General features: G+C 40.4%; 1 protein-coding gene across 2 annotated transcripts in view; it reads left to right on the forward strand.

Annotated features, from left to right (window-relative positions):
• The window catches only part of LOC131931060 (cytochrome P450 27C1), an 86,493-nt gene that overhangs the window by 49,538 nt on the left and 12,128 nt on the right, over positions 1 to 24,827 (forward strand). For both annotated transcript variants that reach the window (XM_059287750.1, XM_059287751.1), the window contains exon 3: positions 18,609 to 18,799. In XM_059287750.1, coding sequence (XP_059143733.1) covers positions 18,609 to 18,799 — 191 coding nt within the window. The remainder of the gene's footprint in view (positions 1 to 18,608; positions 18,800 to 24,827) is intronic.

A 24,827-nucleotide genomic window follows, 5' to 3' on the forward strand; every position in this document is an offset into this window, starting at 1 on the left:
TGACATTACACGTGACCAGACTAAATATAGATATCGACGGAGACAATGGACAAAGGACGTATTCGACTTAGATATGAATTACTGAAGACTGTAAGAATGGGTTTAGAACAGTTGGCGCTTAGACATATTGGGTCCTCTTGGGCTATTTATAGTGTCCCTTTGGCCCTATAAAATCCTCTTGATTTTTGCAATGTCCCGTTGGCCATTTCATTCCCCTTTAGCCCCTTCATTTCCTTTAGCCCATTCAGTCCAGTTAGCCCCTACATTCCCCTTTAGCCCTTCAGTCCACAGTTAGCTCCTACATTCCCCTTTAGCCCCATAAGTCAACACATTAACCCCTACATTCCCCTTACCCACAACAACAAAACCCCACCAACGTCCCAACTACTCTTGTTTTCAAATGTCTGTGACGCCCCACCGTTCCACCACAACCCAAGACGCCATGACGTTGTGAACCCGGTGACCCCTGGCTCTAAAAATCTGCTCTAAAAATAATAGCCTCACCTGGCGGACCGCTTACGTTTTTGTTTTCGCTCGAAAATGTCTTCTGGGTCAGTTTCAGGTCGATTTTTTTCGACGGATCGCGAACTGTTGTCAATATGCAACTCGACGCCTGCGTAGTACGAATGGCGTTGGTGGGAGATATTTTACTTTAATGTTGAATGGGTTGGTGGGAGATATTTTACTCTAATGTTGAATGGCGTTGGTGGGAAATATTTTACTCTAATGTTGAATGGCGTTGGTGGGAAATATTTTACTCTACTGTTGAATGGTGTTGGTGGGAAATATTTTACTCTACTGTTGAATGGCGTTGGTGGGAAATATTTTACTCTACTGTTGAATGGCGTTGGTGGGAAATATTTTACTCTACTGTTGAATGGTGTTGGTGGGAGATATTTTACTCTGCTGTTGAATGGTGTTGGTGGAAGATATTTTACTCTACTGTTGAATGGTGTTGGTGGGAAATATTTTACTCTACTGCTGAATGGCGTTGGTGGGAGATATTTTACTGTACTGATGAATGGTGTTGGTGGGAAATATTTTACTCTACTGTTGAATGGCGTTGGTGGGAGATATTTTACTCTACTGTTGAATGGTGTTGGTGGGAAATATTTTACTCTACTGTTGAATGGCGTTGGTGGGAGATATTTTACTGTACTGATGAATGGTGTTGGTGGGAAATATTTTACTCTACTGTTGAATGGCGTTGGTGGGAGATATTTTACTCTACTGTTGAATGGCGTTGGTGGGAGATATTTTACTCTACTGTTGAATGGTGTTGGTGGGAAATATTTTACTCTACTGTTGAATGGCGTTGGTGGGAAATATTTTACTCTACTGTTGAATGGTGTTGGTGGGAGATATTTTACTCTGCTGTTGAATGGTGTTGGTGGAAGATATTTTACTCTACTGTTGAATGGTGTTGGTGGGAAATATTTTACTCTACTGTTGAATGGCGTTGGTGGGAGATATTTTACTGTACTGATGAATGGTGTTGGTGGGAAATATTTTACTCTACTGTTGAATGGCGTTGGTGGGAGATATTTTACTCTACTGTTGAATGGTGTTGGTGGGAAATATTTTACTGATTGTTATTGATGATACAATTAATGAGAACAATACCTGCCTGGGTAATGCAACTAGATGTTGGGACATATGACCGCGGTATGGAGTGTTGAAGTAGAGTTCACCTGTTGCTCTAAAACCGTCGTATTTAGATCACGCCGTACTGTTTGGGTGCAAGTGGTTTAGAAACTCTGCCAGCACATAAGTGGAGACTTATCGTAATGTTTTTAAATTCATCTTTTGAACTGAAGTTATTTTACTTATCCCACTTATGTGATGAAGTGGTTTTTTTAGCGAGCTTTAAAAAAAAGCAATTTGCATAAAACGATGTGTGCGTGTTGGTGGTTAGGGGGTGGTGTCGGTATTTTAAGCGTTGACATGTAAATGAATCGTCGTTACAGAACATCGTAAATTGAATATCTGTCATGTGACAAATTGACAGGTCAGATCGAGGGGGTCATAGGTCATGTTGCTGAGGGGAGTTGCGGCAACTTTTATGGTGGCCACCTAAATCGTTTTCTAAAAAACCATCCACGATAATGTAAAGAAATGCCACCTAGTTTTATTTATTTGATTTGTTTTGTTCAAAATTTAAACAGCACAGGTTTTAGAAACACAAACAAAATGTGTTAAAAATTTGTAAGTTTTAATAAAAAAAGGTTACAATAAAATTACAGCTTTTAATTTTAAGGAATAGTTTCTGTAGTTTTTTTTTTTCGTTTCTGTAGACATTATAGAATTCCGAGCAGGTTTACTGAAGTTAAATATAACGGATTTTTTTCTCTTTCTGTAGACGCTTTTAAATACCAAACCTTGTTTACTGAAGTTAAATATAAATAAAACCACGTGGTCCCCGCTCCACGTGCTGCTGGACGAAATCTCCGACTAAAAGTCACGTGGCTGAAGAGACTAACGAAATCTCCGCCGCCGGAGTCTCCGCCGGCAAGACAAAGCGTGTGTGCCGAAATGTCCGCGGCAAATTCCTAGCGATCCCCTTCAACCGTACCGGAAGCTGTCCTTCAGTCAACAGCCATGACCTTGCCTGCGACCAGGTGGCTTTTCTGACCACGCGCGATGCCGAAAGGTCAACTGCAAGGAATGAGGGGGAGGGGTGGTTGAGGAAAAAAAAATAAAACTCTGTGGAAAAATAAATGCTTGATTTATTTCTGTCTTCGCAAACTTTTTTTTTCTGAAATAGACAGGTTTCCCTTCTAAAAATGAGTACTATGGCAAAAATACCTTAATATTGTTTGTACGCTTCCAGCTACAAGGTTATGGAAGTCTGTGGCCTAGTGGTAGAGCTTGTGACTCCATGACTGTACTTCTGAGTTATTCGAAGAGTTAAGACGTTGAGTCGACCACATAATCCCCCTGGATAATCCGAGATCACAGTAATAGATTAAGTCTACTGAAGCAGTAAACTGTATCCTGCAGTAATTTTAAGCTAAAAAGTTTTTTAAACATTCTTACACTTTTTTTCAAAACTCCATGATTTTTATCTTATTTTTTAAGTGGGAGGAAAATAAAACTGGAATCAAAACAGTCGTAGACGCCGTAAAGAAAATAAACAAAAAATGAACATGTCGATGATGGGTGCCTAAACACCGGAGCCGTTCTTGTGTTTTCTCGCACGTCCGCATCAAGTTCTCTCGGGCGATTGTCCGTGTCTACCAGCGCTCATCCCGGCCTGCCACGGGCCTTGACGAGGGGATGATGAGGCTCTCAACCTTCAACAGGGCGCCTCGTTGCGTGGGTGTCACTCACCGTCAGCACCGTCTTGGGCGCACGGCGGCGTCAGGGGGGAGGAAGTGCCAGAGAATTTGATCCACATCCCACATGTGGCAAGAACGGACTCCGGTCGGCTGAAATCGCGGGACGAGAAAGGGAATTAACTCCAGATCAATATTATTGTTTGTATCGTTTTTCCCCTTAGCAAAAATTTATATTTATTTTTAACCAACTTTTTTTTTATAAAAATAATACAAAAACCGAAATGTAAACGCACTTTTATGGGTTTTTAATGTAAACATGGGTCTAAACAACGTCATGAATATAAATTCATATTTACCAAAAACAAAACCTCATTTTTTAAAATTTGAATTTTAATTTTCTAAAGGTATTATCTCAATTCTTAGCACTCCATACCAAAATATTACTTACACCTTATTTTACATTACAAAATGGTTTCTTCACCATTGTATCAAGAACTAACCTGCAGGTAATCTCCCTTGGTTTTACTAATTGACAATGTTATTTCCCTTACTTTGAGAGCAAACTTTAATGTATTTCACCAATGGAAAAAAACTGTGTCCGAAAAAAAAAAGCAAATTCTTCCACGACATTTACAGGAAACGCAAATCCACAGATTATTCCAGGATATAAAAACAATTACGCACAGCCGCAAATTTTTTTTTTTAAATCCACTTGTTCAAAGATGACTTCCGGTTGCAGCAGAAGACAAATATTGGAGCAGCGCTGTTTGCTGGAGCGGCAGTCTGTGTGTGGCGGCTGTTAAACCAAAATTCAACAATTGACGCTCGTGGTCCAGTGTCACCTTGACCTTACACTCCGTACACACAAGGTGTACACGATGTTACCTGCTTGTACAACAGAGTACCACGTGGTTGTGAATGTAGTTTGGTGGTTGATGAAACCCCATCCCAGTACTTGGTAGTACGACAGCGTACTCTAGAAGAAGATTTAGAGTACTTATACTCCACATTACTAGACATTTATAAATGTACTTTATACTGAAAAGAATTTAGTACATTAAATGTACATTATATTAAGAACTTAGTACCATTTGAGTACTTTCATGAACTGCGCATAAAGTTTAGAGCACTTTCGTCCATATCAAACTACATTCGTGTGCGTTCATTTCTGACATCAGCGTTTAATACTAGACGAGTCAGGTGTTGTAATGCAGGTAATGCTAATGATGCATTAATATCTTTAAGAGATTCGTCGTCTCTCCAACCAACATTTTCACAACGAAACAAAACAAACAAACAAACAAACAACTGTACACACTCTAACAGTAACAAGCTTAGACATGCATTCCATTAGGAATCGGTCAAAATTGAGTTACGATATTTGACCACCAACCAATATACCCCAATATGTGTGCCGTGATTTGGAATTACAACTACTGCTCGGCCATTCAGATTAAAAAAATCATTGCCACGCATAGCTAGATACACACATAACAAACGGACAGTGTTACTCAAGAAATTGCTTACAAAAACAACATTACTACAGCATTCCAAATTTTTACATTATATCTAAACTCAACTTATCAAATTATTTTCATCAATAGACCCCTCTTTATCTCTGCCAATCTTAGTTTCCTAAACCCATGTTATATTTGTTATCTTTCAATAACTGAGGTAACCCCCCCCCCCCATCTCCCTTCTCCAAATATCATTTGTTCCACATTAATGTTATCTCCCCCAACCTCAACACAAAACATCGCCCCAAGCATCTCTCCATCATTGACCTCCAATGCGACTAGCACCCGCTTGATACTACAATAGAATTCCTTTGTAACATAAGCTAGATGGGAATTGCCTGGAGGATCAGTCGCCCCCTGACACATCTAATGTCATAGGCGATGCCGCTGGTGTCGGGTTACGCCCCTGTGACATTTCGTTTCGTTAGGATACCGTTCCTAAATTTAGAGCAGCTCCCGTTGACTCTAAATCAAGCTAGGCTTGTGTTTGGTTATTTGAAATTTTTTTTTTTTTTTTTTCTTATTTATTTATTTTATGTTTTTGTTTGTTCGTGGTGATGTTGCGGTGACTTGAAATTGTTGTCGTTGCAAGTTGGTCGCGGGGGTTGCCGGGTTGCTGCGCTATTATTATAATTCCCTGTTTAAGAAATTCGTTTTATGAATTAAGCTTTGGTTGTGTCTGATTATGGAATATAAAAAGCGACGTATTGAACTTTCCAGTGCTATGTTTAGCATCCTTTACTTTCCCTAACCCGTCAGAGTTGGGTGGACCCAGGGACAGTCTACTGACTTGAACCCGGATAAGAACTCAAGGCTTACGGGTTAGCAGTCCAGCTCTCTATCGCAAGACCACTCCATCCCCGCGAAATTATTATTACTTGTTATTATTACATTATATATATATATATATATATATATATATATATATATATATATATATATATATATATATATACTTAGAAAAGTGTTAGTATAAATAAAAAATCACATTTTCCGCAGAACCAAGTATTAAATAATAATCATTAAAAAAGTTTAAAAAAACCCACGTTTTCCGATTGAACTAAAAAGTAGAAAATAAATACTGTACATCACAATAATGCAAGCGATCACTCTACTATAAGCGATCAAAAACGTGGGGCGCCGAAGTAAAAGTTATATTACTATTGATTAGATAATACTATTGACTTTTATTAGGGAGCTTGTAGAGAGTCAACAGTATTAGAAACTGTAAGAAAATCACGGCGCCCCACGTTTTTGATCGCTTATAGTAGAGTGATCGCTTGCATTATTGTGATGTACAGTATTTATTTTCTACTTTTTAGTTCAATCGGAAAACGTGGGTTTTTTAAAACTTTTTTAATGATTATTATTTTCTACTTTTTAGTCTTTGTCTGTTTGTTTGCATTAAAATCTTGCTATCGATTTTATCTTTTCACTTTTTTTTTGGGTAAACGAAGATAACTCGTAAAAAGACAACTCGTAAAAAGACAACTCGTAAAAAAACACGTTGTGTGAATACGTTACTGACTAGAACACATAGATTTGAACCCGTGTCGAGTGGGATAGCAATCGTGTGCCCAACCACTCGACCAAATAGTCTCCCCCATACTGGCCACCAGTTGTTAGGTTATGGTTGTTTGTACACAAACACAGCGTGACAACTACTCAGTAAGCAAAAAGAGGGGGAGTGTCGAACCTTGTTTTCATCAAATTACAGTTACTGGGTAATGTCCCTTTTTCCCGACGTTTTTTGGTACAATTATATAGTGGTCTAAAATGATCAATAAAATGTTTCCATGGATTAATTTAGTAATAAAAACAATAGAATATTCAATTGTCATCCAAAACAAAGCTTCCCTGAAAATTTCAGCGCGCTAGCTAACTGGGAAGTGCCAGAAATTTCGATCGCAAGATTGGATTGGAAAGACAAACAAACACAGAAACACAGAAAGACACAGAGAAAGCAAGTTAAAGAAAACGTGGGAATAAAAAGACACTTGGTTGTCCACCAAAATAGAACTCTCATTGATATTTTTGAGATGGGAGACTGCGCCTCTTGTGTGAGGTGGATGCGCACCTTGTGTGAGGGGGTGCGCACCTAATGAAAGGTTCTTGTACTGCATTGAGGCCGAGGGCTGGCGGCTGCTTGAACCTTCTTGTAAGGCTCTAATGAGACACCTGTACCTCCACTTCCAGCCCGGGGGATCCTAAGTGTCTAAACGTGTACTCTTGGCAGTAACCTCGGTTTGGGATGAAGAGTTTTTTAGTGAAAGCCTCGTTTTGAGATGTGGGGTTTTTTTTTAGTGATATCTAGGAATACCTCAAGCAAGATTATTTTTTTTTAAGTTGACCTTATCACTTGCATCAAAATGGTTGTTTAAAATGGAGAAGGGGAAAGACGCTTGAGGGGGGGGGGGGAGTGCAATATTGTGCATTATGTCATTTGCATAAGGGTTTTTAACTTAAAGGTTAGATAGTTTTTTTTTTTATAATACGTAAGTGGATTCTCATTTTTAAGAAACATCGCTAAACCATTATGGCATTAAATTAATTTTTTTCTTTACTTTTCTGAAACATATAAATCAGGTAAATGATACCGTTCATTATCTATTATCCTGCGTCATAGAAAACAGGTATATCTCTTGGGGGTACCCCTGAGGGGGTGTGTACATGATAATTGATTGACGTAATGCCGTATGTAATAAAAGCTAGGTGATGTATGCGTGATGCTTTATGTCGTGCTTAGTTTCATCAGACGCCGCTGGAACTGGTGCTCTTGAAGCTCAGGCAGGAATGGTGAAGTGTCTGGTGTCTTCTGTCTTTGTCGGCTTTAGGGCTAGAGTCATGGTCTTCATTAGAGGTTTGGGTATTGACGAAGCGAGGCCTGGTTCTAGGTCTATTGCTGGTGTTATGGTCAGGGTTAAAAGGTTAGGACATTAGTACAAGTGTTAGGGGTTAAGATTAGAGTTAATAGCAAAATAAACATTTCAATACGCCCGGTCGACGATCTTCAATAAATCTCTCCTCCCCCTCCCAACATATGTTCCCTCAAAGGGTTGTGCGGTTGCGCGGTCGCGCAGTAGTTTTGAACCTGCCGCGCAGTCATTTTGTAAAGTACAAACATCCTTGTATAAGACTTTTGGATCACCGCGCACACAAAAAACACGTTGCACACTCGCATTCCCCTCAAAGGGAGCGCCCCTCCACTCTTTCTGCAAGATACTCTCCCTAAAATCATCCCACTGTAATATACGCCTCTGTAAAGCACATCCCACTGTGATATACGCCACTGTATGGCGCATCCCACTGTGATATACGCCTGTGTAGACCGACGCCACTGTATGGCACATCCCACTGTGATATACGCCTCTGTAGACCGACGCCACTGTATGGCACATCCCACTGATATACGCCTCTGTAGACCGACGCCACTGTATGGCACATCCCACTGTGATATACGCCTCTGTAGACCGACGCCACTGTATAGCACATCCCACTGTGATATACGCCTCTGTAGACCGACGCCACTGTATAGCACATCCCACTGTGATATACGCCTCTGTAGACCGACGCCACTGTATAGCACATCCCACTGTGATATACGCCTCTGTAGACCGACGCCACCGTAACATTAGACAACCACCAACAGCTGTAGATATCTAAAACTGTAACCGCTGAGATTGTTTTACATTAATTGCTCATTTCGTTGACTTGTTGTTATTTAGGGCCCCTCCCACCAGGGGGAGCGAACCACCCTCTAGATAACACAGCTCGCGACCGGCGTAATCTCCCTTGGTTTTTTAAAAGGCGTCTGTTTCTAGCTGGTTTATAAAGGATGGCTGGTGTATGATAAGAAACCGCTTGTGGCTGATGGATAGAAGGCAGACAGCTTAAGAAAAATTAACTTCATTCATAAAGAGTTTTTTTTACCGCTTTCCTATTTCAATGTCTTCGTGGTTATCTCATTTTGAATTTCTAATTTTTAAAATAGATTTTTTTGTCTATCTTAGTTTGTGGGTTTGTGTATGAAATATCTTCAATTTAATGAAAAAAAAAAACATGCCGAATATGATAGAGCTTTTTAATTGTACTTAAATAATACTCGCAACCGACTTTTCAGATGCCAGTTTTGTTTTGCTCGTATCGCTGCCGTAAACTTAACACTGACTTTATCCTTAACCCTACCTTGAATCTTTGCCCATTTCCTGACTGTAATCCCAACCATTATCCTGACCGTAATCTTGTTTTTACCCCCACCCCCACAACACTGAGTAAAACATAGTCGCTAAAACAACACACCAATTGACACTGCATTTCTTTTCATTGTTTTTAAATAAACTCGTTTAAATAAAATATTTGTAAGTCGTCCCCACACCCCGCCACATACACAGAACTTGGCGAGTCTTGTATTTGATTAGGGTAGAATTACCACTAGTATCGTTTATTTTCAATGGGAATTTTTTGTTTAAATAAAAAGACACGTTTATAAAAGGAATTATGCAGAGACTAGTAACTCAAATACGATCGTCATGATCACGCTCTTCAACTCTCTAGTGCAGGGGTCTCCAAACTACGGCCCGCGGGCCGGATGCGGCCCGCGAGGTCCTTTCATCCGGCCCGCGGAGATCCTTTGTTCACGGCAAAAAAATGTTTGTTAGAAGTGGTTGAGGTACTTTGCTCAGAAAATTCAAAACAATTTGAAACTCTAGCTTTGGGTATAAATACCTTTGCCCTCCGTGTTGCAAACATTGATGAAAACATTGTGACTCAAATAGAGTCGCTGGACAGCTGTTCCATGTTTCTGGAACAAGTACAGGGCAACAACTTGACGCACTTTCGCACTTTCAGCAGTGCAAGGTCTTCATGGCCGAAGCAACAGCTGAGTTCCCCACATCATTTGCATGTAAGATCATCGAAGATCCCCAGCTGCAGTTTCAGCAACGGTTTTCTGACTATGATTCAAACAGAAGAAGTGAGACTGCTTCACAACCCATTTGAAGTAAATGTAACCAGTTGCCCAGATGAACTGCAGATGGAGGTCAGTGAATTACAAGCAAATGACCTCCTAAGAGACAAGTTCAAAAAATGGCGGGTGGGTTTTTGTGTTTGCCCAACGAGAACAAACTTGGACCTTGAGTGTGTTGTCAACTGGACAGTGTTTCTTTCAGACTTTTTCTCCTGGAAGGGGGGGGGGGTGCATTTAAAATAGTTTTTATGTCTATATAAATTATATTTCTTGGGGGGGGGGGGGGCACGGTGGACACAGCCACCCCAAAGGATGCATGGAAGAAACTCTACTCTGGCCCGCGAACTGATTTTTGATAGTTAAAGCGGCCCTCGGGCTGAAAAGTTTGGAGACCCCTGCTCTAGTGCGTCGGAGTCATATACATGTGGTTTTATGGGTGTTGCTACGTCAAGCGAACCTACCGCTTCTGGAGTGTATCTAATGTACGTAAGGGGGTAAAGGTCAACGCTCTGAAATAAACAGTATGTTGCTGATAACAAATAGGAAGGCATTCTGCATACATGAAAAAAAAAATGTTTAACTCGTTTTTTATGTCGCTTGGAATAGAACAGCTCGCCAGCCGGGGGTTATCTGTTGAGGCAGTCAGCGATCTGACAGGGAACCTATGCTGGCAGGGAACATGACGCAGAGGGAACCTTTGATCCTAGGAACTACTGCTGGTAGGGGAGCGATTGCCTGTAGGGAACATTTACTGAAAAGGGACTGTTTGTAAAAGAGGAACTATTTTAAAAGAAAAAATAACAATTTTTTATTTCTTTCTTTTTTGGGAACTATATTTCAAAGTGAAATATTGCGGGTGGTAGACCTAAAATGCTTATGTTAGTGGTAATTGAAAGAAAAAGCAAGCTTCTATATTTAAATAAATGTAAATTTACATTTCTTCAACAACCCTCCATTGGGATTAAAGGAGTTTCCCTCTAAATAATCCATTCACAAGTTTTGTGTGTGCAAGAGGTTACGTTTCAACTTCCGACATCTGTGTCTTCAGCCGGCGTCATTTCCGCTTCCGTAATCTTTTGTTGATTTTAAATCCTTAATGAAAAAAAATCTTATCTTAAACCCTTAGCTGTGTATAGCTTCTATACTTATCTCTTTTACCAAAAGCACGAATAAGACACATTCTTGAATCGAAATTAGGTCTAAGATATATTTAGTAAAGATAATAAAATTGAGAAGCTAAGAAAAAGAATTATTGGAATTATTTCTTCTTGCTTGTCACTAACGGAACGAAAATCAACATTAAGTATTCATCCATTTCTGTCACGCATCTTTTGTATTAATTAATAATTAATTATTTCAAATAGACTTTTGATAACATTATCCAATTAATTGTTGTTTTTTTAATATTTGATAAATGACATGAGTAAAAGAGATAAGTGACGTCTTATAATGAGGAAAATGCAACGTTTCTTTTTAGAGAATTTACGGTCTAATAATTTAAACAGGACAGTCTATCATTTTAATCACACGCTTGTTACCAAATTAAATTTCGAAATTTTGTAAGTTAAAAAAAAAGCCAAGTATGATTTCAATATTTCAGAATTTTAAAAAAATTTGACAAATTCTGATTTCGCAATTTAAAAAAAAATTGCCACGTAAGATTTCAAAATTTGATAATTTGCAAAAAAAGTAAGAAAGATATCGAAATAGAATAATTAAAAAAAAACCACGAAAGATTTCGACATTTCGTTTGACCACCTGTGATTTGTAAATAATTTTCGTTATCTCGCCTGCTAGCTCAAATCCCCTTAATATCTTTGTTGGTTCTTCCATTTTGTAAGTAACCGATTAAAAAAAGAAAATTTCTTATTTATCTGAAATTATTATAAAAACCAAAAATAAAATAAAAAAATGAAAATGAAAAAAACATTTAAAAAAAAATGAATATTTTTAACCTCCTACTTAGAAAGTTTTTTTTTTTTGTGAGCTTTTCGCGGGTGGCGGGCGGACCAAAAACAAGAGCTACAGTTCAGAGCTCTGTACCCGCGTGAGTGATACTAAGAATAGATCCATGCGTGCGCGTGCTTAAGGTGAGTTGATCAGGGAGGGGGGAGGCGATGATGCACTCACACCGTGTGCCAAAGATCGCTCGGTACTGGAGGTGCGTGAGTGTACATTCCTCTGGATAGGTCGGAGCTGGGTCTAGTGTACATGTCTTGTTGGGGTCGGAGCTGGGTCTAGTGTACATGTCTTGTTGGGGTCGGAGCTGGGTCTAGTGTACATGTCTTGTTGGTGCTGGGTCTAGTGTACATGTCTTGTTGGTGCTGGGTCTAGTGTACATGTCTTGTAGGGGTCGGAGCTGGGTCTAGTGTACATGTCTTGTAGGGGTCGGTGCTGGGTCTAGTGTACATGTCTTGTTGGTGCTGGGTCTAGTGTACATGTCTTGTTGGTGCTGGGTCTAGTGTACATGTCTTGTTGGTGCTGGGTCTAGTGTACATGTCTTGTAGGGGTCGGAGCTGGGTCTAGTGTACATGTCTTGTAGGGGTCGGTACTGGGTCTAGTGTACATGTCTTGTATGGGTCGGAGCTGGGTCTAGTGTACATGTCTTGTAGGGGTCGGAGCTGGGTCTAGTGTACATGTCTTGTTGGTACTGGGTCTAGTGTACATGTCTTGTATGGGTCGGAGCTGGGTCTAGTGTACATGTCTTGTAGGGGTCGGTGCTGGGTCTAGTGTACATGTCTTGTTGGGGTCGGAGCTGGGTCTAGTGTACATGTTTTGTTGGGGTCGGAGCTGGGTCTAGTGTACATGTCTTGTAGGGGTCGGAGCTGGGTCTAGTGTACATGTCTTGTAGGGGTCGGAGCTGGGTCTAGTGTACATGTCTTGTAGGGGTCGGAGCTGGGTCTAGTGTACATGTTTTGTAGGTGCTGGGTCTAGTGTACATGTCTTGTAGGGGTCGGTGCTTGGTCTAGTGTACATGTCTTGTAGGGGTCGGTGCTGGGTCTAGTGTACATGTCTTGTAGGGGTCGGAGCTGGGTCTAGTGTACATGCCTTGTAAGGGTCGGTGCTGGGTCTAGTGTACATGCCTTGTAAGGGTCGGTGCTGGGTCTAGTGTACATATCTTGTTGGTGCTAGGTCTAGTGTACATGTCTTGTTGGTGCTGGGTCTAGTGTACATGCCTTGTAAGGGTCGGTGCTGGGTCTAGTGTACATGCCTTGTAGGGGTCGGTGCTGGGTCTAGTGTACATATCTTGTAAGGGTCGGTGCTGGGTCTAGTGTGCATGTCTTGTAAGGGTCGGTGCTGGGTCTAGTGTACATGTCTTGTTGGTGCTGGGTCTACTGTACATGTCTTGTAGGGGTCGGAGCTGGGTCTAGTGTACATGCCTTGTAAGGGTCGGTGCTGGGTCTAGTGTACATGTCTTGTTGGTGCTGGGTCTACTGTACATGTCTTGTAGGGGTCGGAGCTGGGTCTAGTGTACATGCCTTGTAAGGGTCGGTGCTGGGTCTAGTGTACATATCTTGTTGGTGCTAGGTCTAGTGTACATGTCTTGTTGGTGCTGGGTCTAGTGTACATGTCTTGTAAGGGTCGGTGCTGGGTCTAGTGTACATGCCTTGTAAGGGTCGGTGCTGGGTCTAGTGTACATGTCTTGTTGGTGCTAGGTCTAGTGTACATATCTTGTTGGTGCTGGGTCTAGTGTACATGTCTTGTAGGGTCGGAGCTGGGTCTAGTGTACATGTCTTGTAGGGGTCGGTGCTGGGTCTAGTGTACATGTCTTGTAGGGGTCGGTGCTGGGTCTAGTGTACATGTCTTGTTGGTGCTAGGTCTAGTGTACATGTCTTGTAGGGGTCGGAGCTGGGTCTAGTGTACATGTCTTGTTGGTGCTGGGTCTAGTGTACATGTCTTGTAGGGGTCGGAGCTGGGTCTAGTGTACATGTCTTGTAGGGGTCGGAGCTGGGTCTAGTGTACATGTCTTGTTGGTGCTGGGTCTAGTGTACATGTCTTGTTGGTGCTGGGTCTAGTGTACATGTCTAGTAGGGGTCGGTGCTGGGTCTAGTGTACATGTCTTGTTGGTGCTGGGTCTAGTGTACATGTCTTGTTGGTGCTGGGTCTAGTGTACATGTCTTGTAGGGGTCGGAGCTGGGTCTAGTGTACATGTCTTGAGGGTCGGAGCTGGGTCTAGTGTACATGTCTTGTAGGGGTCGGAGCTGGGTCTAGTGTACATGTCTTGTAGGGGTCGGAGCTGGGTCTAGTGTACATGTCTTGAGGGTCGGAGCTGGGTCTAGTGTACATGTCTTGTAGGGGTCGGAGCTGGGTCTAGTGTACATGTCTTGTAGGGGTCGGAGCTGGGTCTAGTGTACATGTCTTGAGGGTCGGAGCTGGGTCTAGTGTACATGTCTTGTAGGGGTCGGAGCTGGGTCTAGTGTACATATCTTGTTGGTACTGGGTCTAGTGTACATGTCTTGTTGGTGCTGGGTCTAGTGTACATATCTTGTAGGGGTTGGAGTTGGGTCTAGCGTATATGACTTGGAGGTTAAGCGCTCTTTTTAAAACGATCTAAACGCAAACATCTTTGAGGTTAGGCTAATTGATTTTGTCTGAAGACCTCCTCTTGTTTTCAACATTCGTGACGTCTAATCTCATCACAAAAACACAACGCTTTAAATCAACAATTGACTTCGTCAAGTTAACAAGGGGTTTAAAAAGTATTACATTTTTATAATAATTAAAGCTGTTTAAAAAAATATAATTCAGTTTCTTTGATGTGTTGAACTTTTTTCAAAAATCGTGTGCCAGATTTCGTAAAGAAGTTTTTAAACATGACAGAAAGAATTCCATTACATTTTTTAAAAAGAAAAAGAAAATAGTTAAGAAACTATAGTTTCAAACAATTTTTTCCCCCACATAAACTTTTACCTAGAACTGTCTCATTAGCGCACACCTCTTCTGTGAACAAGTTTAAAAACTACAAAAAATAAAAAAAAATTGTAAACAATAAGACTTTTTATCTCTCATCAAAATAATTTAGATTTGAAAAAGTAATTTTATCTTGTAAATTAAAGCAAGATTGCGTTTACAACAACTTAAAGAATGCAAACAAGAATACAATAACGGAAAAAACAAAAACAAATAGTTTTTAAAAAATCGTTCAGAACGTTTTAAAACATTCATCATATTACCCAACAATGTTGGCTTGCGTCCATCTTGTTTACCCAGAAATCTCGTCTTAAAATGAAAGCCAACTTCGAGCACCCGGGGTCTGGTATTTAGGGCACTGTTGCAGGGCCGAAAACCTTTCAGGCTAGGCGGGTATGTGAGGGGGGAGGGGGGGCTGGCTCATTGACCCCCACCCCAGATTTATTTATCAGAAAAAAAATACAATAAAAGTAAGATAATCTAAAATAAAAATAAAAACATAGTGTGTAAATAGCTACATAAGCTGTGTGGATAGAATTTCACGAAATGAATTAATACAATGCACAATATCTCTCTGACTTAGTTATATCGCATCAGCTTAGTATTTCGTTGGTAGCAACACTCTTCAATGAGTTATATTCTCATTGAGTATACAGCTGAGTTATAATTAAATAGAACATTTGTTGTCAAGTTATCTAGATTCGACGTCACACCGAGGCTAAAATTATTTCACCTGCTGAACATTGACTTTTTTTTTTCTAAAGCACATGTATAGCCCCTATACAGTAAACAAACAATGTGACACAATTTTGTGTCTTTGTCTTATATCTAAAAACCCCAGCCAAACAACGAAACGAAACGAACTTATTAAAACAACTCTCCATGACGTAGTATAACGTGCTATCAACTCGACGTGAACTCAATAGGGCGGGATGGAAGGGAGGGTGAGAAAAGGGGATGGGGGTGCTGATCGCCATCAATGTGAATTGGTTAATGAGTAGCAGCTGAGACGTAATCCAAACGAAAAACCAGCGGGGTAAGATTAATAGCCCAGGCGTAACTCTGTACGAATGTTATCGGGTGGGGTTGCGCCCCCTCGCCAGTTAACACCAGTGACCACTAATTTGTGGGGAGAGACAGCCCCTTTTAGATGAATGGTGAATCTGTGCCAATGACACAAAGACGCATTGTTGTGGTGGAAAAGGTATCCGATTTTCTGGGTGGATAAAAAGATACGCAAGCGGCTCATCTGGCGAGTTGGTTCCCTTGTTTGTATTCGAGGAGTTAGTTCCCTTGATTGTTCTCCCCAACAGTCCCCCTTTTGTTTTGGTGTTTCAACTCTTCGGGCGATACGATCAGCGCGAGCGTAAACTTATCTTTAAACTTCTCGTTATACAATTTTATCTTTCCCCGTCAAACGTTACCGACATCTACCACACACAGAACAGTATTTGTTGTATGAACAATAGGACAGGGGGTTCGGGGGGTCAAGAACCGAGGATAGAGGGTCATTACGCCTAAAAATAGTTTGATATTAATGTATATCTATGATTAGGGAGAGCGGGGGGGGGGGGGGGATAAAAATATTAGCTCTGATAATTAGAGCTTAAAAATCTAAAATACACAACAAACATAGAGTTAATCACTTGGTACCGCACTCTCTAAATCAGATAGTGTTGGGAAGTTTAAAATGTAGTACTGGAAAAATAACTTCGACTTATTAGTTTATAATTTGTAAAGTTCACCGGAAAATGTGTTCTTTTCGAGCCGCATCCATATATATATATATATATATATATATATATATATATATATATATATATATATATATATATATATATATATATATATATATATATATATATATATAATCTGTATATCGATTTTAACAAATAGAATACAAATAAATTATCAAGATTCAGAAACCCAAGACTAATCCATGATCTAGCCCTAAGGCAAGCATTGTTACATAAGTATAGGAGTATGCTTAGAGTGATAAAATAATGTAGATCTATAGAATCTATGTCTAGATCTATATCTGTTTCAGAAAACCTAACGAAAAACAGATATTTAAAAAAAAAAAAGACATTTTTGTAACTTTTCTTTGTGTCGATGTTGATAATATTTTCACAGCATTAACATTTTCTTCCCTTTGCGTTTCCGAGTGACTAGCGCCTCTATGGTCAACGCTAGTGTCAATTCTCTCGCTACTTGAGCTCGCGGTCTGCCCGCTTCAAGTATTGTAAATTATTGAATCAATGTCAACACACACGGCGCCAGTGCGACGCTGCGCTTCGCCTTCCTGGTGTTTTCGGTGACGCTGCGCACCATAGTGCAAACACTCGCGGTGCGCAGCCAAAGGGGTGAATACTGCGACATAATGAGACGTAGGAACTAACAATTTTCTTTTTACCACGGGACGAGTTTCAATTGAGTATTGACTCACACAATATAAAAACAAGTCTTAACACAATTTTTAAGTTTCTTTCTGGAAAAAAAAATATTTCCACAGTTATGAATCTGCCGTTTCAATATAAAATTAGATTTGAAATCCTGTTTTTTTTTAAAAAAAAAAAAAGCAAATATGCTGTTTATTAAATTTCGAAGAAACTGTTAACACTTTGAGAATGCAAAAACAAATGTATGAAATAGTTCTCATTAATTAGAACCTATCTCTTTTGATATCGTCTATACCAACTTTAAAATAAACAAATAAAAAAATGCAATGTAGGCCTACAGTATAGTGTATAGCCAATTTCGTCCTGACGAATAAAAATTGTTTTCGCCATCTTTCGTTTTGGGTGGGAGGGGTAGGGGGTGGTGGTGAGGGATAACGGGGTGGGGGGGGGTGGTAAATAACCCCAAGTAAAACGTGAGGCGTCTGGCGAGTGTCTCAACCCCCCCCCCCCCCCCCTCCCTTCCATTCACCGACCCGGCACCCTCAGTGGCCCGTCCCGGCTCCCATTGTCTGCGACGTCCGCGCGTAATTTTATTTTGATCATTCGCACGCAATGAACCGCGCAGGACCGGTTGACTCGGATGGAGTTGATATACGCCGGCACTCGATGCCGGCAGTCCGGGACCGGGTATACATTTTCGAGTGTTGAATGAATGAACGACAAATTGTATTTATAAAGTTATTTTTAGCCCTTCTCGAGCTAAACGTCGCGAGGGCAGCACGCGGGCATTACCGCGGGTTACGTGTCTCTAATGTCATTTGAGCTGTTGCGCGGCGCACCGAAGTTGACGCCTTCTTGAGTGCATTAGAAGTGCACACTTTATGCGCCAGAACGCTGGTTCTCAAATTCCCGACAGTAACGCAGACAAAGGAGTCTCACCCCCCTCACCCCTCTCTCCGAGATACCCTTTGCTACAGTTTGTTTACCAAGTTGGGGAAAAAGTTTCTAGACTTATTTTACAGTCGCGTGCGATATGGGTGTTCAGAGATAAGCATTTAAAAGTGATGGGGTTTTATAACTTAATACTTCTCGCGATTGAAAGGCTGATAGGTGAACATGCACTTTATAATAATCTGTCGAAGGATACATCAAAAACATATTAGAACATTTATAAAATGCTTGATATTATTTATTAATGCTTTACTCTCCCTGACTCATGTCAGGTACCCATTAAAGCTGAGTGGACTCAATGAAATACTGCTTAAGTATTTTTAAAATAAGTAGCTAAGTGTATGTTTATGCTTTTTTTTTAGATAAAAAATGTTTATAAAATGTTAAGAAACGCGTTCAGTGTCTTTAAATTATTCTACACTTTTCCGATGAAGACAACTTTATATACGGACCCCTTCCCAAAATAGAATCTCCTCAGTAAATAAAGAATTCTAAAATGCGACATTTTATTTTTACAAAATGTTTCACTTTGTGCAGCAAGCTTGACAAAATAAATAACAAAGTGTTGTCTTTTTTTTCCTAACAGAGACGAAGACACAAGGAGTTTGGTAAAATCTTCCGTGAACAGTTCGGGCCCAGGCACAATGTAGCCGTGGCTGACCCGGCTCTGATGGAGGAGATCCTGAGGAAGGAGGGCAAATATCCCTCCCGGCCTCCCTACGAGTCATGGGTCCTGTACAACAACCTGAGGAACAGAAGGGGCGGGCTAATGACCAGGTGAGAATCCCTGAGGCTTGGGTCAGTGTGGTTTTTGGGACAGTTTCAGGAAGTGGATGGACATTACCGTATTGGGTGCTTTTCTATAAAATAGGTCCCGCCTGACTTTTGTTCATATATGGGGGCCGTGGTCACGGATCTGATGGGGGCCGAGTTAGGGGGTGCTGCGAGCCGTTGAGGATTTAACGGAGCCGTCTGTTGGGCACTAATGGGAGCCATACTCTAAGATCTATTGGGAGCCATACTCTAGGATCTAGTGGGGCCCAGTGTCATGTAAATGACGAGTGTTATGACGAGAGGAGCATTATGCTACGGTCTAGTGGGAGCCATTTTGGGGTCTACATATAGCCGTATATTGGGGGCTAACGGGAGCCATTTTGGGGTCTACAGAGAGACGTATATTATAGCCAAATGGGAGGCATTCATGGGGTGTACAGAGAGCCGTATGGAAGTGTCTAATGTGAGCCGTTTAGGAATAGCTAAGAAGGAGCCGTTTAACAATGCATGTATCTTGATTCTCTTAAAACTTGTCCCGAAGCCCGTCACTCCAACAATGTGTAGGTCTCTGATTAATTTATCACAAGCCCGCATAGCCTTTACCCCCCCTACAGAAACACGAGCCTATCTCTCATCACTCCGCTACTGTAGCGTACATTGTACACATTTTTTTTTTTATTCCTTCCAGAATAACTCCGTATGTTATCGCATCATCTCCAGGCCGTAATTTTATGTTACGCACCATTTACCTCGGGCTTTTAACGTTATAGTTATTCTTACACGCGTAGATTAAAGATAACGGCGAGTTATGATATGGCAAGATATTTAACCGGTGTAAATTTAAGCCGAGTGTCTGCGAGCTGTTAAAAAAAATATCTTCAAGACAAAGGGCTCGGCCCTTGTTATCTAAAAATTTCAGGGGAGGTTATAATAAAGGGAATTAAAGTCTGTATGTTTATCGAGAAATATTCTAGCAATCTTTAGTGTTGATTTAGCGGGCTTATGTGAAAACATAAAATTAAAATAAAAAAGGTTTAGTCTGGTTTTGTAGGAGATAATACTGCACGAGACAAGGTGTATTTTTGAAGAAAAAAAAACAAATTTAGCCGAAGAGCGCACTGGCTATTGGCATGCCTTGGTTTCGCTAACTTTAGTCAGGTAACAATCAGAGCTGGGTTGGGAAAAGTTCGCCCTTCAGAGCTCGGGATCCGAACTCTCGGGCAAGCAGTCGTAAGCTCTACCATTCGACCACGCCGTCCCCTAAAAAACTGTAACGGAAATGTAAAACAAAAAAATAAAATAAAACCACACGCTGTTGATGAAAGAGGGCAAAAAACATTCTCGTTAATAGATTTTGTCTTAACATTGGGAATCTATAAAGTCATTAAAACACAATTGATTCGATAATCTTAAAAGGAGATCTCCAGTTAAAAACAAATGTACAAGCCCCCCCCCCCCCCCCCAATAAAGAACAGAGTTTTTTCTTGATCTGCTCCATTCTTTGTTATCTCTGGTTGTTTCTCGCAATAATTTCTCAATATAAATACCACGCTGTCTCGTGTTTTTTTTTAAAGAGGGGGAGGGGGGGGGGGGCAGATTTCTATACACGTAAACAACCCCCCCCCCCCCAAAAAAAAAAATCATCCACTTCTTCCTTAGAATTCTTGCCACCCCTGGTAATTAAATCTATGAGATGCCCACGATCCTAAAAAAAAACCCACAAAATGATTGAGAAAATGTACTTGAGCACTACCCACCAGGTATTGACCAAGTTTATCTGATAAGTTGCAGACCAAAATAAAGCGGCAACATCTAAAACATGTAAACATCACCCCCCACCCCCTCCACGGAAAAAAAATACAAGTTGCTACATGGGGGTGGGTGGGTGGGCCCACCGCGGTTAATGGCTTACAAAACGTTACATCTGAAACGCCTTGCAACCGAGATAGATTTACATTAACCCGGTGTGATAGCTCAGACCTGCATTATCGCGGGGCCACAGACAGAAATGTATGACAGACATAAGAAACATAAACACGCACCAAAAAAAAAAAAAAATCCACCCCGAGGGGTAAGATAGAAGGCACCACCCTCCTGGCACGGTGCTGCACCGTTCATTGGAACGTCCCTGCGCACTTGGCGAACTCTCGGGGTTCTAGCCAGTGCAAAGTTGATTATAGAAAAACAGGACGGCGCTGCGCAGAACTCCGTGGTTTTGGGGAGATATTTTTTTTTCGCCAACATACCAGTAGTCTGAAAAATAGATCGTTTGATTTTCACGCGTGAAGATTTTTGAGTTGCTCTTATAGTTATACGAAAATGACCAAAGCATTTTGGGTTTAGTTTTCCCATTTGTAACTTTTTATATGTAATCCATTTATATTTTTATTGTATCCGCTGTAAAAAAAATTTTTTTTTTTGCTCAGGAATGTGGTTCTTATGGAATTTTCGATACTACTATGCGTGTTTGCGAGGGGGTAGGGATGTGTGTGTGTGTGGGGGGGGGGGGGGGGGGTAACAGAAATTAAACAAGTCGATGCAAAGATTTGTTTTAAAAGTTGGTTTAGATTATTATAAACATTTTTGTGTCAACAAACTAACGCGAATCAACAGAAAAACAAACACATATGAGTTAAAGACTTGTCTATGGTAACGCTCTCAAAATGAACTTGATAAAAACATTGCGTCCTGCAAGTTCCCTTGTCTTTGAACCTGTGTCAAATTGGTGAGTGATATGTGCGACCAAATCAGTCGACCACAGGCACTGGTATTAGGTAAATGACGTTTTCGTTATTTTTTATCGTCCACCTTGCTAAAGACATCAAAGACGTTACAAATTGGAGGAGGGATTACTACCTTCTGTTCTTGCTAATGCGATCCAGGGGGGGGGGGGGCACGATTTTTTGTTGTTGTATGATTTTTAAGTGTTCTTCTAAAAAGACAAGGCATGGAAACAAAGGTCAAGGCTGAAAGAGTTTTTGGAATTTCTGCCGTTATTTATTTCATTTCTTTTCCGCCGAAATATTTTTTAAAAGATTTGAACTTCTATTTTAAAGGCGAAAAAGAACCCATTCTTATAAAAAGAAGTTTAAATTTTTTTTTTTTAATTTCAAACTAAAGTCACCAAAAAGATACCTTGAGGTCTCATGACGTCACACGTTCAGAAGACTTGAGTTAAGTGAACTCTGACCCCCAGAATGGAAGTGATGTATATATTTCAAGCACTTTACATAGGTTATTTATAACATCACGTGACTTGATTTATCCGTCCCCGTCGAGAGCAGAAAATTTACGTGCTGTAACATTTGATTTACACATCTCAGGTCAATATTTTTTATATCACAGAACCCTTCCAATCTGCCCTGCAATGTCGCGTTAATTTTAAATGATTGAGGGACGTGTTAACTCCTCTAATTATTTACTGTACCCCTGTCGCACTAAAAATTGTGTATCTGTAAAGGCAGGAGGGGGGGGGGTAGAGGGGGTATCGCGTGACCTGATTCAACCACCGACACAACCCCACAAACCTGGGCCAGCTTTCATTGAATTTGTCGCCCGGGCCCGCCTTGAATGGCCAGTCGACACCGCCATCCGAAATACGATCGACGTGTCATGGGAGTGTGTGCGTTTCTTTGATGGTGTGTGTACTGCTGTGGTGTTGTGTTTGTTCCCTGTTGATATTGTGTGTGGTGTTGTGGTTGTTCCCTTCTGATGTTGTGTGTGGTGTTGTGTTTTTTCCCTCTGATGTTGTGTGTGGTGTTGTGTTTTTTCCCTCTGATGTTGTGTGTGGTGTTGTGGTTGTTCCCGCTGATGTTGTGTGTGGTGTTGTGGTTGTTCCCTTCTGATGTTGTGTGTGGTGTTGTGGTTGTTTCCTTCAAATTTTGTGTGTAATGTTGTGTTTGTTCCCGCTGATGTTGTGTGTGGTGTTGTGTTTGTTCCCGCTGATGTTGTGTGTGGTGTTGTGTTTTTTCCCGCTGATTTTGTGTGTGGTGTTGTGTTTGTTCCCGCTGATGTTGTATGTGGTGTTGTGTTTGTTCCCTTCTGATATTGTGTGTTCTGTTCTGTTGTGGTGTTGTGTTTGTCCCCTTGTAACGCTGTGTGTACTACTAATGTTATGTGCATATATACCGCTAGCATTTGCATGGTACACGCTGTTTTTCGCAATAATTTATTGATATTTATACCGTCGATGTGTTTCTTGTTTTATCGCCTTTCGCCCACCCCCTTCCATTATTTATTTGTGGACATGCGCCTTGATCTAAAGAACGACATCTTAAGCACGTGATCTAAAGAACAAGTGTTTATTTTCCGTCTTCTCGCTCTCCTTCGCTCACCATGGCTGTATTTGCTGACAACGTGTTCTGCCATATGGCTTGTAAAACACTACTATCATGCAGGGTATGATTCTCTTGCTTTGATCATCAAAGATTGCCAGATTTTATCATTACTTTCCGAACAAAAGTAGCCAGATTTTTATCATTACTATCCGAACAAAAGTAGCCAGATTTTTTATCATTACTATCCGAACAAAAGTAGCCAGATTTTTATCTTTACTTTCCGACCAAAAATTTTTTTGAATAAGAAATGCCAGATTTATAATTTCTTCCTGGCCAAACGATGCCAGATTTTAGAATTAACATTTAAGCCAAAATTTTCAAGAGTGCTAGAGTTTATTATAACTTTTCGGTCATATTTTACCATATTTTGTCTGAATAAGCTAGCAGAGGCGTAGCGACCCCTCCCGGCGCCCGGGGCGAACTTTCAGTTAGGCGCCCCCCATATATATATATATATATATATATATATATATATATATATATATATATATATATATATATATATATATATATATATATATATATATATATATATATATATATATATATATATATATATATATATATATATATAATATATATATATATATATATATGCGCGTGTGTTTGTGTGTGCGACAGTCTGGAAAAAAATTAACAATTACGCTGATTGTCGTTCCCTAAAACTTCACTGGATGCCAATTAAATTCACCTTAAGATGCCGAAACAAATAAAAAGTAGAAAATCAAAAGAGCTTAGAACAGTGGGCTCCATCGAACCCGAGAGGTTCGGTAATTCAGTCTCAGGGCTTCCGTGGAGGTCAAGACACACGCCCGACTCATAGGATTCACGATCGGATTTTGTCATTGTGGACGATTAAGGAGGGTTCGGTGATTGCGCATTTAAAACTGGTGGGGTTCGGTACTCCAAAAAGTTAAGAACCACTGCTTTAGAGTGTATTTTGTTGAAGGTGCAAGCCTTATTTGGTGTACTTTTGGTCGTGTCTTTAGAACAATTTCGATAATAGTAGGCAAATATTGCAATTTTGAATTATCAGTTAGGTTGAACAAAGTAATAATAAAAATTTTGGCAAAAAGTGTCGCTTCCTGTCCACCCGCTCCGACAGTCTGCTATTTTACTGATCGGATAGCGATACAAGAATCCGTTATATTTATTTCTCTTTAATGCAGTGATCCAGGCAAGATGTAATGCAATCAAGTAAAAGTATCTGATCTATCACGATCAAGTTGAGAGAATCGTAAGAATCGTAGTAAGAACCAGTCACGTTATTACTTAGCAAAACTGGGTAGTGAAATCGTACATTAAGTGTTAATACAATTTATTTCTTTTCTAAGTGTTAAAAGAGTTATCTAGCAACCGATCCAGTACAAATCCTGCGATTTTTGTTAGTGAAAAAGCGCCCCACCATCTTGGACAAAAATGGTAGAGCGGATTTTAAACGTCACTAACTCTTTTTTATGTTACACAATCGTAAAATACGCTTTAGTTCAATGTGTTACTTTTCTGAGTGATATCTGTTATTTATTCCTTAATCAGGTGTGAATTTTTCCGATTTTAGTCTTCGAAAAAGCGCCCCCCTCCCCCCATCGAGGAAAGCTGGAAAGCGGTTTTTCCGGTCACTGTTTCTTAAAGATATATGTTTTACAGTTACACAATCAAGGTAGAAAACAGTTAAATCAGTATGCAAAGGCTCT

This window comes from Physella acuta, unplaced genomic scaffold, assembly GCF_028476545.2.
Source record: "Physella acuta isolate Inbredline_101_S28 unplaced genomic scaffold, ASM2847654v3 ptg001885l, whole genome shotgun sequence".
Taxonomy (NCBI): domain Eukaryota; kingdom Metazoa; phylum Mollusca; class Gastropoda; family Physidae; genus Physella; species Physella acuta.